This window comes from Myotis brandtii, unplaced genomic scaffold, assembly GCF_000412655.1.
Source record: "Myotis brandtii unplaced genomic scaffold, ASM41265v1 scaffold627, whole genome shotgun sequence".
NCBI classification, from domain to species: Eukaryota; Metazoa; Chordata; class Mammalia; order Chiroptera; family Vespertilionidae; genus Myotis; species Myotis brandtii.
Genome location: NW_005370397.1, coordinates 231,412 through 248,031, shown reverse-complemented (window position 1 = coordinate 248,031; position 16,620 = coordinate 231,412). Strand labels below are relative to the sequence as shown.

The following is a 16,620-nucleotide window of genomic DNA, read 5'->3' as shown; positions in this document are numbered from 1 at the left end:
GCTCTGCTCAGCCACAAGCCAGGCTGATGGCTGCCAGTACAGCGGTGGTGGTGGGAGCCTCTCCTGCCTCCTCGGCAGCGCTAAGGATGTCCGACTGCAGCTTGGGTCTGCTCCTCGCTGGCAAGTGGACATCCCCTGAGTGCTGGGGTCCAGCCCCAGCAGGTCCAGGGGTCCCCAAAGGTGTGGACAGAGTCGGCGAAGAAGGAATGACACGGATACAGCATTCAGTTGATCAGCAGCCTAGCCAGGATCTCTAGCCAGGAACTCCAGCCAAGTTCTGGTCAGGATCTCCAGCGAAGTTCTGGTTAGGTTCTCCAGCCAGGTTCTGTCTTGGATCTCCAGCCAGGTTCTGTCTAGGTTCTTTTGCCATGTTCTCTCCCTAGGTTCTCTCTCTAGGTTCTTCAGCCAGGTTCTCTCGCTAGGTTCTGTGTCTAGGTCCTCCTGCCATGTTCTGTCTGTCTCTAGGTTCTCTCTCTAGTTTCTGTCTCTAGGTTCTGTGTTCTGTTGTCTTGTTACATCTGTATTTATACCAGTTGATTTTAATCCTGTCAATTTCTATTGCAAAGGTTAGGGCGTTTCTTATCTCCATTCCAGGGAGTAAAGATTATGTAGCTTAAGCGTGATTGTTTGTAGTTAAAGTGATTAACTACCCGCCTGGCACTTAGTTAAGGGGTTGTATCCCCTCCCTAACCTCAGGGAAAAATCCCCACCTGGGGAAACAACCTTTCTCGGAGAGGTGACCTTGGTTAAAACACATGGCGCTAAGGAGAGCAAACATATTAAGAACAATATGCTATATATGCCAGGTCCCTTGAAACATATGCTGTGCAGATGTTTCTTCCCTGCAGCGACTGTGTCAAGCAGCAAGGATGGACCGGCTTCCAGCAATGGACCAATCTTGCTGACGGAGAGGGGGCACAGGCTGGGGTAAGGGCCCCCCCCCCCCAGGGCACAAATTTTTGTGCACCAGGCCTCTAGCATTACAATAAAAAGAAATTATCTTGCCCTAGCCGGTTTGGCTCAGTGGGTAGAGCATCCCCCTGCGGACCAAAGGGTCCCAGGTTCGATTCCAGTCAAGGGCACATGCCCGGTTTGAGGGCTCGGTCCCCACTGGGGAGCGTGCAGGAGGCAGCTAATCAATGATTCTCTCTCATCATTGATGTTTCTATCTCTCTCTCCCTCTTCCATCCTCTCTGAAATTAATAAAAAAATATTTTAAAAAATTATTCCAGTAATTTTAGTTTTTATCAGTAGAAATAATTAATCTTAATTCCCTTTTAATTCCTCAAAGACTATCGATCTCTTTTCCTATGTATATATTTACTCTGGTCAGGAGTAGCCCTGTGATCTTGCTGTTTACTAAGATCAATCTATAATGACACCTCAAACATTACATTATTTTTTGAATTTTAGCTTCTTTGGGTATCAGATAAAGGGAAGAAAGAAATTAAAACTTTAAACAAATCAATACTTCCCTTTTGTGGACCCAGTCTTTAGAGAGAAAGGCTATCCAGAGACTACATCTGAAATTCAGTGGTCCTAATTTCATTCAGTGGGCCCTTCTCCAGCTGTTTCTAATTCTTAGGGGTTTTTATATAAAATGTAACTCCTATGTTCATGACCACTACAAGGAGTCTTCTGGGCACATCTTGTCTATACTCAAATAGGCTGTAGAAAGATATCAAACTGGTAACCAAAGAAAGACACTAAGACTATTTGGAGTAAAATGTATTTTTATCAAATAAAGATTCAACTTAAAGTCTAGAGCTCATGCTGCTGGAAAAGACTGTGAAACAACCTCAACAAGGAAACAGATTGAAAACAAAATGATGAGCCCTTCACAGAAAAGACGCACACCTATTCTCATTCTTGGCAGAGGGATGGGAAGAGGACTACGCTATAAATATGACAGATGGGAATCCCAGGGAGCCCCAGCCAGGGGATGAGTTTTCATTCACCCACAAACTCTCCTATAGATCTTCACTTAATGCTTGGGTGTAATTCCCCAAAGGTCTTGGGGCAAGGCAGGGGAGCTGGGGGATCCCTTTGAAGCATTCAGGGCCTCTTGCAACTATCTATATATATAAAAGCCTAAGACCGGCCCAGACCGCCTGGTAGCTATTACGCACAATGACCACCAGGGGGCAGACACTCAACGCAGGAGTTGCCAAGCTGTGGTGACTTGGCAGCTGTGGTTCTCGGGTGACGCACCTGGAGCTAGAGAGGAGGGAGCCCGATTCCGGGGTGCGTCACCCGAGAACCACCCTCTCTCAATCCAGGACCCCTTGGGGGTATCAGAGAGCCAGTTTTGGCCCGATCCCTGCAGGCCAGGCTGAAGGACCCTAGTAACACATAACCCTCTGAAGACACGCAGGGGGCAGGCAGCAAGGCAGCAAAGTTGAGAGAAATCATTTGCATTCTGGATTCTCAGGTTCATAGGCTGGGAGTGGGATAAGAGAGCGGAGAGAAACTTCCCCTCTGAGACAGGTTTGGCCTTTACCCAAATGGTAAAGCAGTCCCCTGCCAAGACGGGGAGAGGGAAGCAGGAGAGAAAGATAGGTCCGCCAAGGCACACAAATCCAGGGTCAGATGAGAGAGGAAAGATATCCCTCAGTGATTAAAAAAAAAAAGCTGACAGATAGGCTATAAAGCAGAGACAGCGCTCTCATGGTTTGGAATGCTGGTGGCTCAGTTGTAAAGTATGAAGAGATCTCTGGAGTCTTGTCTGTGTTAAGATGCCAAGCATGGCTAACAAGAAAATAACCATGATAAAAATGCTGAACTAGTCGGAAAGAGACAACATGAGTGCAGAGATGGGGAATCAGCTGAGACATGTAAATGATAGAGAAGAAGAAAATGGAAATGTTAGAAATAAAAAATATGTTATCAGGAATGAGTACATTATTAGATAAATTTAAGAGTGATCTGGGAAAAGCAGAGGAAAAGAAGCAGTGAACTTGCCCTAGCTGGTTTGACTCAGCGGATAGAGCGTCGGCCTGTGGACCTAAGGGTCCCAGGTTTGATTCTGGGTTGTGGGCTTGATCTCCAGTGGGGGGCATGCAGGAGGCAGCCAATCAATGATTCTCTTCATCATTGATATTTCTATCTCTTTCTCCTTCTCCCTTCCTCTCTGAAATCAATTAAAAAATATGTAAAAAAAAGAAGCATTGAACTTGAAGAAAGTGAAGAGCATGTATACAAACTGAAGTACAAAGATAGAAACAGAGTGAAAAACAATGAACAGGTGGTCTGAGATCTCTGGGAAAATATTAAATGGTGTCATGTATGTGTTTTTGGAATCCTAGAAGGAGAAGAAAAGAGAAGGGTGCACAAGAAATATTGGGGGGAGAAACCAAGATGGCAGCATAGGTAAACACCAGAGATAGCTGCCTCGCACAACCACTTCAAAAATACAACTAAAAGACGGAACGGACATCACCCAGAACCACAGGAAGGCTGGCTGAGGGGAAATTCTACAACTAGAAGGAAAGAGAAAAGCATACCGAGACTCAGAGGAGGCGCAGTGCGAAAAATACAAAGGTGCGGAGGTGCGTGCGGAGCAGGCTGGCGGCAGAGGGCGCGGTTGTCTGTTTCAATCTGGAGGGAGTCTCAGGCTCTGAGCTCCAGTTCCGGGTGAGTCTCTGGGGACCCAGACTCAAACGGGAGAAGCGGGACTGTCTGGCATCGGTTGGAACTCGAGGGCAGCTTTCTCTCTGAGGTTTGCAGAGGTTGCTGGGACTCTGAGAGGCAGAGCCTCTGGGGACGGGACTGAGAGCAGCCATAACTGCTCACTCCGCCCCCCTGTTGATCCCCTGGGACCCGCCCTGCCCAAACCCTGCACATAGGCATTTGTGGGATAGCCTTAGGCAAAGGCTAGATTAGCACCTCCCTAGAGGACAGAAGTTCTCTCACTGCAGACACAGCTGATTCTCACAGCCAGTTGGCCAAATGGAGGATATAGAGCTAAAAATCGCAATTTTGAGGGCTTGCAAAAATGTGCTAGAAGCTGTCAATAAACTTGAGGAGAGAGTCACGAAAACTAATGAGACCCTCGATGCTATGATAAAGAACCAACTAGAAATTAAGCATACACGGACTGAAATAAAGAATATTATACAGACACCCAATAGCAGACCAGAGGAGCGCAAGAATCAAGTCAAAGATTTGAAATGCGAAGAAGCAAAAAACACCCAACCGGAAAAGCAAAATGAAAAAAGAATCCGAAAATATGAAGATAGTGTAAGGAGCCTCTGGGACAGCTTCAAGCGTACAAACATCAGAATAATTGGGGTGCCAGAAGATGAGAGACAGCAAGATATTGAAAACCTATTTGAAGAAATAATGGCAGAAAACTTCCCCCACCTGGTGAAAGAAATGGACTTACAGGTCCAAGAAGCGCAGAGAACCCCAAACAAAAGGAATCCAAAGAGGACCACACCAAGACATATCATAATTAAAATGCCAAGAGCAAAAGACAAAGAGAGAATCTTAAAAGCAGCAAGAGAAAGAGACTCAATTACCTACAAGGGAATACCCATACGACTGTCAGCTGATTTCTCAACAGAAACTTTGCAGGCCAGAAGGGAGTGGCAAGAAATATTCAAAGTGCTGAATACCAAGAACCTACAACCAAGAATACTTTATCCAGCAAAGCTATCATTCAGAATTGAAGGTCAGATAAAGAGCTTCACAGATAAGGAAAAGCTAAAGGAGTTCATCACCACTAAACCAGTATTATACGAAATGCTGAAAGGTATCCTTTAAGAGGAGGAAGAAGAAAAAGGTAAAGATACAAATTGTGAACAACAAACATGCATCTATCAACGAGTGAATCTAAGAATCAAGTGAATAAATAATCTGATGTACAGAATGAACTGGTGATTATAATGAATCAGGGACATAGAAAGGGAATGGACTGACTATTCTTGGCGGGGGGAAGGGGTGTGGGAGATGCGGGAAGAGACTGGACAAAAATCGTGCACCTATGGATGAGGACAGTGGGTGGGGAGTGAGGGCGGAGGGTGGGGTGGGAACTGGGAGGAGGGGAGTTATGGGGGGAAAAAAGAGGAACAAATGTAATAATCTGAACAATAAAGATTTAATTTAAAAAAAAAAAGAAACATTGGAAGAGATAATGTCCAAGAACATCTGTGGGAACCATGCCAGAGTTGCCCGATAGTCAAGGCCAATTAGAGTGTGAAAGGCCCTATTTACAGTATGCCGGATGGCCAAGGCCACTCTGAGCATGGGAATCTTAATCAGGGTGTCCGAAGACTGTGCCCTTCTATAACCCAAATGATTGGTATCACTGTTGGCAAGAGGCCTCTTTTTGTCTAAGTGATATAATACGTTACTGACCAGCTAGTGTGTGGAAAAGACTGGAGAGTCTAGAGAGGCTACTGAGGCTGCTTAGGGGAGAGCTCAGGTGCCGCTACTATGTGAGGCTATGGGTCTAGAGCAGTGGTTCTCAACCTTCCTAATGCCGCGACCCTTTCATACAGTTCCTCATGTTGTGGTGACCCCCAACCATAAAATTATTTTCGTTGCTACTTCATAACTAATTTTGCTACTGTTATGAATCGCCATGTAAATATCTGATATGCAGGATGTATTTTCATTGTTGCAAATTGAACATAATGAAAGCATAGTGATTAATCACAAAAACAATATGTAATTATATATGTGTTTTCCGATGGCCTTAGGCAACCCCTGTGAAAGGGTCACTCGACCCCAAAAGGGATCGCAACCCACAGGTTGAGAACCGCTGGTCTAGAGGCAGCATGCAGCTGCTCAGATAGTAGTTGTGAGTACAGAGGCTACTGCTACTATGTGAGAAAGATGCATCAGCTGGTGTGTGGCTGCCTGTATGAGACTGTTCTGAAGAACTGTTTTGTCTAATGGTTTTATGGCCACTAGCTTCTGTAATAGAGACTCATTCTTATACACCAACAACTTCTCATGGCTTCTCTGTCTACTACCCTGCGTCCAAGAAGGTCCACCCAGGAACAGGGGGGCTCGGACCCAACAGTTAGCATAGTAGGGCAGGATCAGGACCTGTACTCCCACACTTGGACTAGTCAGCAGAATAGAGCAGTGAGTGCTCTCACAATTAGTGCTATGAGCACGATTTAGGAGTAAGCTAGAAATATCACTAGAATTAGATCCTGCTCTGACATCCCCAAATTAGTAAAGTACATAATCCCCCAAATCCAAGAAGCTCAGTTGAACCTCAACAGGATAAATACAGGGTGGGGCAAAATTAGGTTTATAGCTGTGAGTATTGAAAACATAGTTTATTCTTGTATTATTCATTAATTATTCTGTCTTTTCCATACAAACAACTGTAAGCCTACTTTGGCCCCACCCTGAGGGCCAACAAGAACTTTACCTCAGTTATTTAAGTATTTCACAATCTTCTGACTTCCATTCGTATCATCTAATTGTTGTATTCTTTGTTTATAATTTGTATTCCCTGTTTGAATATTTTTGATATCTCTTATTAGTTTCTGATACCGTGCAATATTATTTTGTGTCTCAGTGGGCTTTCTTTTTTCCTCTATCAATCAGAATTTATTAGTATTTCAGGATTGACTATTGATATCTTTATTTAACTCTGAAAAATTCTCAGCTCTTTCCCATTCTATCTAAACTTTTATTTTGGAATTCTGGTTAGATGTATACTGGATTTTCTCTTTTTCATTCATCTTTCTCTTCTACTCTCTTTTTTTGTTTGTTTTCCATCCCTTTTTCTCTCATCTTTTCATTTTGTTTAATTTCTTATCTAATTTACAATTTAATTATTTTTGTTATATGCAATCTCCTATTTAAGCTTTCCATTGAATTTTATATTTCAGTTGTTAGTTTTATCTAAGTTTATTACATGAAATGTTATATTTCAACATTTATTTTTACATATTAATATATTTTGAAATAGAATTCACATACAGAAAATGGACCAAATGGAACTATATGTAGCTAAAAGATTTATCACAAAGCAGAATCTAACAAATGGAATCTTGTCAGAACTCCCAAATGCCACTGATAGTGTTTCCCAATCACTACATCTTTCCTTTCAGGATAACCACTATCCTAAATTTTATGGTAATGAATTCCTTGCTTTTAGTATTACTCATTGCCTTGCTATTTGATAGACGTTTAAAAAATGTTTTCTATTTTCCTTTCAATTTACTTAAATCCAGTAAAAATATTTCATATTTGTCTGTCCCAATATCTGATGTCCTTGCAGGGTTGACTCTGCTCTTTATTGTTTCTGCTGACTCCTGTGACATCTTATTTCTTCAGATATTTTGCCATTTTTGAATATGAGCTCAATTTTGCCTGAATATTATTTGTGGAAAATTTCCAAAGCCTGACCTCATGGTTTGTCCCTCCAGAAAGGATTTGTGTTTGCTTCTGCCTGGCACTAGGCTTGATATTTCTTGGCCCACTGTGAATTTGGGCCCCAAAGTCCATGTGGGTTGGTTTTTGGTCATGAATTCCAAAGACAGACATTTTCTGGCCTTTTAAGAGTTAAAACTGATACATTTAATTATGTTGGGACATTTTGGAAGGTTCCTATTTAATGCAAAGAATTACCAGATGCCCTCCCTTGCTCAGGTGCCAGGCTTTGTTTCTAAGGACCAAATGTCTAAATGCTTGGGACCAGCACCGGCCTCGGGAGGCGAGATTTTGGCATTTGCTTATGTCTCTGAATTAGTGCTCCAGGACTCCACTTTCCTCTTGGAATTGTCCTTACTTCCACAGAAGCCCAGTTATGTGCCTAAAGAAGTTTAAAAATTTCTATGCAGCATTTCAGGTGTTTTGTAATGCTCTAACTTAAGGATATCTTATTCACTCTATTGTCAGAAATTAAAGAGTTAATTCATTTTTGAGAGCACATGGAGTTTTTGTTTGGGGAAAGTAACTTTTTGACCTTTTTCCCGTGACAAGACAAAACAAAACTCTCATAATATGACTAAGTGACACTGCGCAATGACACAAGATTCATTTTATTCTCTGTTGTCAGAGGTATAGCTCTGTAAGGGCTCTGAGAAGTTAAGTCAGGAAGATAGAGCTATTGACAGCCATGTAAAATAACTCAGCAAAAAAAAACTACAGAGTATAGACTAATATTTCATTGAATTAAAAGTTATGGTGAATATCTAAATGTGTAAGTATAAATACATATATGTAGTATTTTACTAACCTTCGCTAAATAGCTGTGCCAACACCATTTTCTTGTTTTAATGCCAATAATTTCACCTTCAGGAAGATTTTCCTTGCTTCCCAGTTTTGCAAATCTGGTCGAACTTTTTAGATAGAGGATACCATTTATTAAAAAAAATATCCCATCACGGGATAGGTTCACATCAGACACATTGCTTCTTTCTTCGTCAGTCAGGATGTTTGGAGGCACTCTGATTCTGGTCCAAGTATGAAATGAATCGTTGGTTTGAAAGGTCTCCATATCGGCTACCAGAACAATAGATGCTGGAACACAGGTATCCCAGGCTATCATTAACTGACTACCAAGCGGTGAAGAGATTGGTAAAAAGCCAGGAACCTCAGGTATTGTGAACCAAGGAAAGCCCAGCAGGAAAAGGATGTTTGCAACAAAGCAATCTTGAAAAGTCACCTGATTTCCTCTGATCTCTTTTATTTTATCATTTGCTGACATTGGTATTGAGATATGCCAGGCCCTAAGAAGAGAACAGAAAGGATAAGAATTATATGGTCTCTTTCTCAGCTCCCATCCATCTTGCAAAATGCTGGCATTTATCATCTTTAAAACTTTAAAAAATTTTTTATCAAGATAAACCTGGGTAACATAAATCAAATAGTACTAAAATGCTACCCATTTCTCCTTGTTCTTCACTCGTTTCCAAAGGAGAACAATCTTTTTTTAAAAAAAATAAACGTTTTTTATTGATATCAGAGAGGAAGGAAGGGGTAGAGCTAGAAACATCCACGATGAGAGAGAACTGTCAATCAGCTGCCTTCTGCACGCCCCCTACTGGCAATTGAGCCCACAACCTGGGCATGTGCCTTGACCAGGAATAAAACCATGATCTCCTGGTTCATAGGCTGATGCTCAACCACCGAGCAACACTGGCTGGGTGAAGGAGAACAATCTTGACTCTTAATGCTCCTTCATATTCTCAAATAATATCTTTATACTGCTTCTTAATATGATTTTTACATATTGGTTTCTTATATGACAGATGAAACAGTATCTCTCATAGTGTATACCTACTGATGCATCATCTTTTCTTTCAAATGTCACAATGTTTAGCTAAATCTATAGTGTTTATATTGTTATTAATATGTATATATTGTTTACTACGGAGCCAGTTATTATGCTAATTGTTTTCTTTGATAAATGTATATTTACAATATTTTCCCTAGAGTTAATATTTTATTTTGAAAATTTGTTTAGTGTTCTAACTTTTCTAATAGCTAGCTGAAATGGCCCTTCATAATGGTTTCCATGTGGTGAATGCAGAGGTAATCTAGCACTTGTTTGCTGGGATTTCCCTTCATTTCTCTCTGGGTTGAAGCACCATTTACTGGGTCCAATACTTTGATCTTGTTTTGCTAACACATATTCTTCGGTAAGTACTCTTTGTTCAAGTGCACCTGAAAATAAAGTTTTTGAGATCCTGAAATCCAAAAATATCTTTAACACATTTGTTTGATAATTTGTCTGGGCAGAGACTTCAGAGCTTGGACGGCCTTTTCTCCAGTCTGTTTGTATTTAGGGTTACTAATGAGAATGACACCTTGATCCTTGTGACTTAAATGGCTTGCCTTTCCATACGTTTTTAGGGGCTTCCCTTCTTTTCTTGGTATTCTAAAATTTGACAGGGCTGGGTCTTATCTTTTGAAGTGGACACACGAGGAATTCGTGAAAACAAGCACTCGGACATATATCTTTGAAGTCAAGGAGAGTTCTGAGGAGCGTTTCTCAGCAGGCCCACCCAGACACATCAGGCTGCAGATGGTCAGTAAATGCTTCTTTAGTTTCCTATTTCCTCAATGAACACACACTTGGGTTGGTGGTGATGGCATTCTGCCCACTCAGAATGAGGTCCTGCCAGGTCAAGAGGACCCCATGTTGGAGTAATTGTAGGGTTGTCATCAAGTCTCTATGTCCTAAGCCACAACACCATGAAAATCAGTGCAACTCTGATTTTTACAAACCACACCACTGACTCTAACATCTGTTTCAAGTACAATTACAAAAAAATCACCAGTACCATTTTGTTACATTGTCCACTGGCTATAATAATCTCATACTAAGGTGAACACCTACCTGTGTAGTAGTCACCCAGATCCAGATTCACAACATTCCAATACCTTGGAAAGTTAATGTATGTCTCTCCCTCCCCCTTCTCTACCTGCTACAGGCCTATTTTGTGTTTCCATTTGTGTCCACATTCCTGTGCTTTTGAAAACTAGTTTTGCCAAATGTATGTCTTACTAAATCATAGAGAAGGCAAGAAAAATCCACTAGTATAGCGACTTCCAAATGCCTCTGTCAGTAATGGACAGATCTAGAAGGCAGAAAATCAGTAAAGACATAGTTGAAGGAACAACACCATCAACCAACTGATCTAATTGGTTTAAAGACTACTTCATTCAACAACAGCAAAATATACATTCTTCTCAAGTCCACATATGACATTCACCAAGATAGACCATATCCTGGGTCATAAAACACACCTTAAGAAATTTTACAAAATAGAAGTCAGCCAGCTGGTGTGGCTCAGTGGACTGAGCATGGTCCCATGCACCAAGAGGTCATTGGTTCAATTCCTAGTCAGGGCACCTGCCCGGGTTGCTGGCTTATTCCCCAGTATGGGGCATGCAGGAGGCAGCCAGTCGATGTTTTTCTCACTCATCGATACTTCTATCTCCCTCTCCCTCTACCTTCCTCTCTCTCTAAAAATCAATAAAAACATATTTAAAAAATAGAAATTATACAAAGTCAGCTCTCAAAACACAATACAGTTAAACTAGAAGTCAATAACAGAAATATAGCTATAAAAATCCCTAAGCATTTGGAGATTAAACAGTACACTTTAAAATAACACGCAGTTAAGAAAGAAATCTCAAGTGAAATTTTAAGTAGTTCAAACTAAATGAAAATACAACTTACCAAAATTTGGGGAATGAAGTGAAAGCAGTGCTTAGAGGGAAATTTAGAGCATCAAATGCATGTATTAGAAAAGAAAAAAATCTAAAATAAATAATCTAAGTTTTCATCTTAGGGAACTAGAGAAAGAAAAGCATTATAAACCTAAAGGTAGAAGAAGAAAAATAATAAAAATTAGAACACAAATCAATAAATGGAAAACAAAAACAATGGAGAAAATCAATAAGAAAAGCTGGTTCTACTCGTGCACTGCTGGTGGGAATGCACACTGGTGCAGCCACTATGGAAGACAGTATGGAGTTTCCTCAAAAAACTAAAAATGGAACTCCCATTTGACCCTGTGATCCCACTTCTAGGAATATATCCCAAGAAACCAGAAACACCAATCAGAAAGGATATATGCACCCATATGTTCATAGCAGCACAATTCACCATAGCTAAGATCTGGAAACAGCCTAAGTGCCCATCAGTAGATGAATGGATTAGAAAACTGTGGTACATCTACACAATGGAATACTATGCTGCTGTAAAAAAGAAGGAACTCTTACAATTTGCAACGGCATGGATGGAGCTGGAGAGCATTATGCTAAGTGAAATAAGCCAGTCAATGAAGGAAAAATACCACATGATCTCACTCATTCATGGATAATAAAGACCATTACAAACTTTTGAACAATAATAGATACAGAGGCAGAGCTGCCTCAAACTGATTGTCAAACTGCAGTGGGAAGGCCAGAGAGGGTTGGGGGGCAGAAGGGAGGGGAGTAAGAGATCAACCGAAGGACTTGTATGCATGCATATAAGCATAACCAATGGACATAAGACACTGGGGGGTAGGGGAGGCCAGGGGATTGTCAAGGGCGGGGGGGAAAAAAAGACACATATGTAATACGCTTTGTAATACTTTAAGCAATAAAAAAATTTTTAAAAAAAAGAAAGAAAAAAAAAGAAGAGCTGGTTCTTTGTAAAGTTCAATAAAATTGGTAAACTTTCCAGTTGAGCTAAGAAAAAAAGAGAAAGGACATAATTTACTAGGATCACAGATGAAAGCGAGGCCATCATTATTGATTTCATGGGCATTAAAGGATAAGAAAAATAATACTATTAACAGTTCTATGCCCATAAATTTGATAACTTAGAGGAAATGGACCAATTGAAAGACAATCTATCAAAATCATATAAGGAGAAATAGATCATGTGAATAGGGATATATCTATTAAAGAAAATTGATAAATAATTAATAACCTTCCAAAACAAAAAGCAGCAGGCCCAGATGGGTTCACTGGTAAACTCTAACATTTAAGGAACAAGTTATGCCAATTCTCTACAATCTCTTCCCGAAAATAGAAGCAGAGGGAATATTTCCCAACTCATTTTATGAGGCCAATATTACCCTAATACCACAATCAGGTAAACACATCACCGATAAAGCTACAGACATTGTGAATCCAACAATGTGTAAAAATAATTATGTATGGTGACCAAATGGGACTTATTCCAGTTATGCACATATGGTTCAACATTTAAAAATCAACTAATGTAATCTATCACCTCAAGGAAGAAAAAGCATATAATCATATCAATAAATGGCATAAAAAGCATTTGACAAAATCCACCACTCATTCATGATAAAAACTCTCAGCAAACTAGCAACAGAGGGGAACTTCCTCAACTTGATTAAGAAGCATCTACAAAAAAACATACCAAGAACATAATGATGAGAAACTATATCTTCTCCTCCTAATAACAGGGACAGAGCAAAATGGCTCTTCTTACTACACCTATTCAACATCATATTAGAAGTACATATTGTATTTTTTAGTTATAAGCTCCTTGACCTGTGCCTAGGTGGTACAACAGATTAAGAAAGGCTCATGATAACTTGCCAACTTAACAGTAACAGATTTTACTTCTCAAGTGGAATTTGTGATGCGCAGTTACGTGTATGTGGTGGCACAACTGTGACATCGGTAGGAAACATTTTAAGGTATTGTCAGGATGTGCCACTATCCTGAAGGTTTAGCTCTTAATACAAATTGTGAGAATAGAATCCAGGAGTGTGACTGGCATTTTCTGAGTTGGTAACTAGTTCTCACTATCACTTTTTTTTTTATTTTTTGTATCATAAAATAGTCTACTTGGAAGTTACACATCAGATATTCCATGAAATTTTACCAGGGTTTTAAAATCCCTTTTGCTTTAAGTCTCTGATACTTATTTTACTGAATTATACAGATGAATTTTATATTTGAAATTTTAAAAATTAAATACCCATCCTCCAGTTTTTCATCTGCATGATATATTCTTTTCTTCAGAAATGTATGTATGGCTGGCTTCTGTCCCAAAGTGGCAAACTGCTTTGTAAGTACAAAGGAATTCTGGAAAAAAAAATTATTTTTACTCTTTTCACAGCCAAATTTACTTGGAAATTACATCATGTTATATTGCATCGATTATTTTAGTTAAGACACTTTATAAATTTACCTCATTTTCAATGTTCCGGTTTCTTTTTTTCTACCATTTGGTCCCCTTCCCCATTAGAATTTTATGAATTATAATGAAACCATAATATGTTGAATATACCATGCGCAATCAGAATACTGAATGAATTGAGACTATGAGGACCCCTAAATAAATACCCTTAATTTTACTATCAATGGAATACATAATGGAGCTTCTAAAACTAATCTGTTAGAATTATTTCTACATGAGTCACCTCCAAAGCAACATACTCTTTCAAGGCAGGTTTCAAATGATATCTGGAGAGTTTAACAAAAATTCTCTTCGTAATAGACAGATATGAAATGCTCCCTCTTTTTCTCGGAGATTTAAGGAGCAGTTGAATTGACTGGAATTATCCCTAATAAAGCATTTTTAGAATAGAGACAATAGTGTTATTATGGGGAATCCCTAGAATTAAAAAATCAGATGAGGGTCAGTCTAGAATTCCATAGTTCCCTTCTGCCCTAATCCTCCAATAATGCTCCTGTTTGATTTTCTAGAAATATGTTAACCACCTACAAAGGAGCCTTTGAGGTTGCCATGATGAGCGTCAGTAAGGGTGTCGTCATTGGGACTATGCAGAGGTTCTCAACCTGTGGATAGCGACCCCTTTGGTGGTCGAACGACCCTTTCACAGGGGTCACCTAAGACCATCCTGCATATCAGATATTTACATGACGATTCAAAACAGTAGCAACATTACAGTTATGAAGTAGCAACGAAAATAATTTTATGGTTGGGTCACAACATGAGGAAATGTATTTAAAGGGCCAGAAGGTTGAGAACCACTGGACTATAGGGTCACCCAATAGGGGGATTCAACCTATTTTTGAAGAGTAGGTGTGGTGGTCAGGGAAGGCCTCCTTGAGGAACACACATTTAATGATTTTGATAGAGAAATATAGGTTTGCCTGGTAAATAAAGAATAATATATATTTTTCTTTTGTTTCTGAAAATCGTATTCACTATTCAGAATTTTAAACGTAACTATCTTTCATATAATGGTAAAGGCAAAGAGTAAATGAGAGATTCTTAATGTAGCTTGGTTTAGATGGAAATAAAATATTATAAGCAACACACACAACAAGATGATAGAAAAAGGGACAGGACAAGAAAAAGTTAGGACAATCATGTCCACAAACTCAAAAACATTTTTCATTAAAAGGGTGGTTCATGGTCATTAAAGGTAATTTTATAAATATAGAAAAATTGCCACATAGAAATTACCAAAAATATAAAAACACATTGAGTATATTTTCTTAGGATTCATCAAATGTAGGCTACTGGTATATATTCATGTTATATAAACAGAAGTCTATATAAATGATAGCATGATATTCCACTGAGTGAATTATTATCATTGACTTAACAATCCCCTATTGGACATTTAGGTAGTTTTATTTTTTCACTATTGCTAATATTATTGCCATGAACACCATCAGATATACAGTCTTTTCCATAGTTAAGACTATTTCTCTTTGAATGTATATATATATTTTTTTTTTCAGAGAGGAAGCAAGAGGAGGAAGAGGAGGAGGAGGAGGAGGAAGAGAGAGAGAGAGAGAGAGAGAGAGAGAGAGAGAGAGAGAACCATAAATGATGGAGAATCATTATTGATTGGCTGCCTCCTGAATGCCTCCTATTGGGGATCGAGCCCGAAACCCAGGCATGTGCCCTGACTGGGAATCAAACCGTGACCTGACCTCCTGGTTCATAGGTCAACGCTCAACCACTGAGCCATGCCAGCCAGGCAGGACTATTTCTCTTTTGATTAGATTCTTGCAAGTGTGATTACTAGGTAAAAAATTATGAATACTACATATTATCAAAATGATTTCTAAAAGGACTATGACAATTTACTTCATTATTAGTAATGTGTAAGAGAATAAATTTCACTATGCTAGTGTCAACTTTTGCATTATTATTTTTTAAAGTATTTTTCTAGTTGTAACATAAATATCTGCCTTTGTGTCTCTGCTTATGCAGCTGCTCATATCCTTTCTTCTCTACTCACACTGTAGGTTTCAAGTCAGGTATCTGCCTCCAAGATGCCTGCCATGATCAAATCAGGATGTTTTCACATGAGTAGTTTGAGGGAATTGTTTTAATGCTACAATTTTGATAAATCATTCACAAAATAATTCTGGCAAAATGTAAATTGTCTGTTTGGGTTTTCATCAGCCAATGTGTAATGTGCCTAAGAGACACCCAAGTCCTAACTATCCCTGACTCTTCATTCTTCTTTCTCTTCCATAAACATCTCTGACTGAACTGTAAATAATCCCCAATTTTTAACGCATTTTGAACCTCAACCCATCTCTGACTCAATAAGAGACTGAACAGGTTTTTGAAAGATGACTTCAAGATAGATGCTCAATGAACACCTATAAAGCACTTTAAAGATCAGCTTCTTCATGAATAATGAGGTGCACAGAAATTGCAAAAAAATGCTCAGAAAAGAATTCTAAAGGAAAATTGATAATTATAGAGATAGAGCATAAACTCAACTTAGTGGATAATTAAAATGTATTTAGTTAGTTCTGGGCCACTTAAAATAAATTCTTCACAGCCCTTAAAAAAGAAATGTAGCATATTATTTTATCTAGGATAATGTTTCCACCTACTAGTGATGGCACAACTGCATTCCATAGCAACTCATCTGGGTCAGCATTTTCTGGATCGTATATCCATATCTTGATAACCTACAAAACAAAATGTTTGCATTTCTTTAATTTTGGACAAATTTCATTTTTAGTTGTAGCAAAACATAACCATAAAAATGTTTATATATTTTAAAAACTTTGATTATCTCATGTTTTTTAAAAAATCAAAGCATTATGTGTTGTTTTTAAGTAAGTGAAACAACTCAAAGACATACGAAGGAAGAGTTAATAATATTCCTCTAAACACCTGAGGTAATTTTAAAACTTCATAGGAATGCTTATCTTTCTCTGAACTCACAA

At 39.1% G+C, this 16,620-nt stretch overlaps 1 protein-coding gene across 2 annotated transcripts in view; it reads right to left on the bottom strand.

Moving 5' to 3' along the window:
• Positions 1 to 16,620, bottom strand: part of LOC102245965 (chromosome unknown open reading frame, human C1orf101) — an 86,716-nt gene that overhangs the window by 53,332 nt on the left and 16,764 nt on the right. For both annotated transcript variants that reach the window (XM_014528249.1, XM_005880146.2), the window contains 3 exons: positions 16,282 to 16,359; positions 13,427 to 13,533; positions 8,207 to 8,699 (listed from right to left, as the gene is read on the bottom strand). In XM_014528249.1, coding sequence (XP_014383735.1) covers positions 8,207 to 8,699; positions 13,427 to 13,533; positions 16,282 to 16,359 — 678 coding nt within the window. The remainder of the gene's footprint in view (positions 1 to 8,206; positions 8,700 to 13,426; positions 13,534 to 16,281; positions 16,360 to 16,620) is intronic.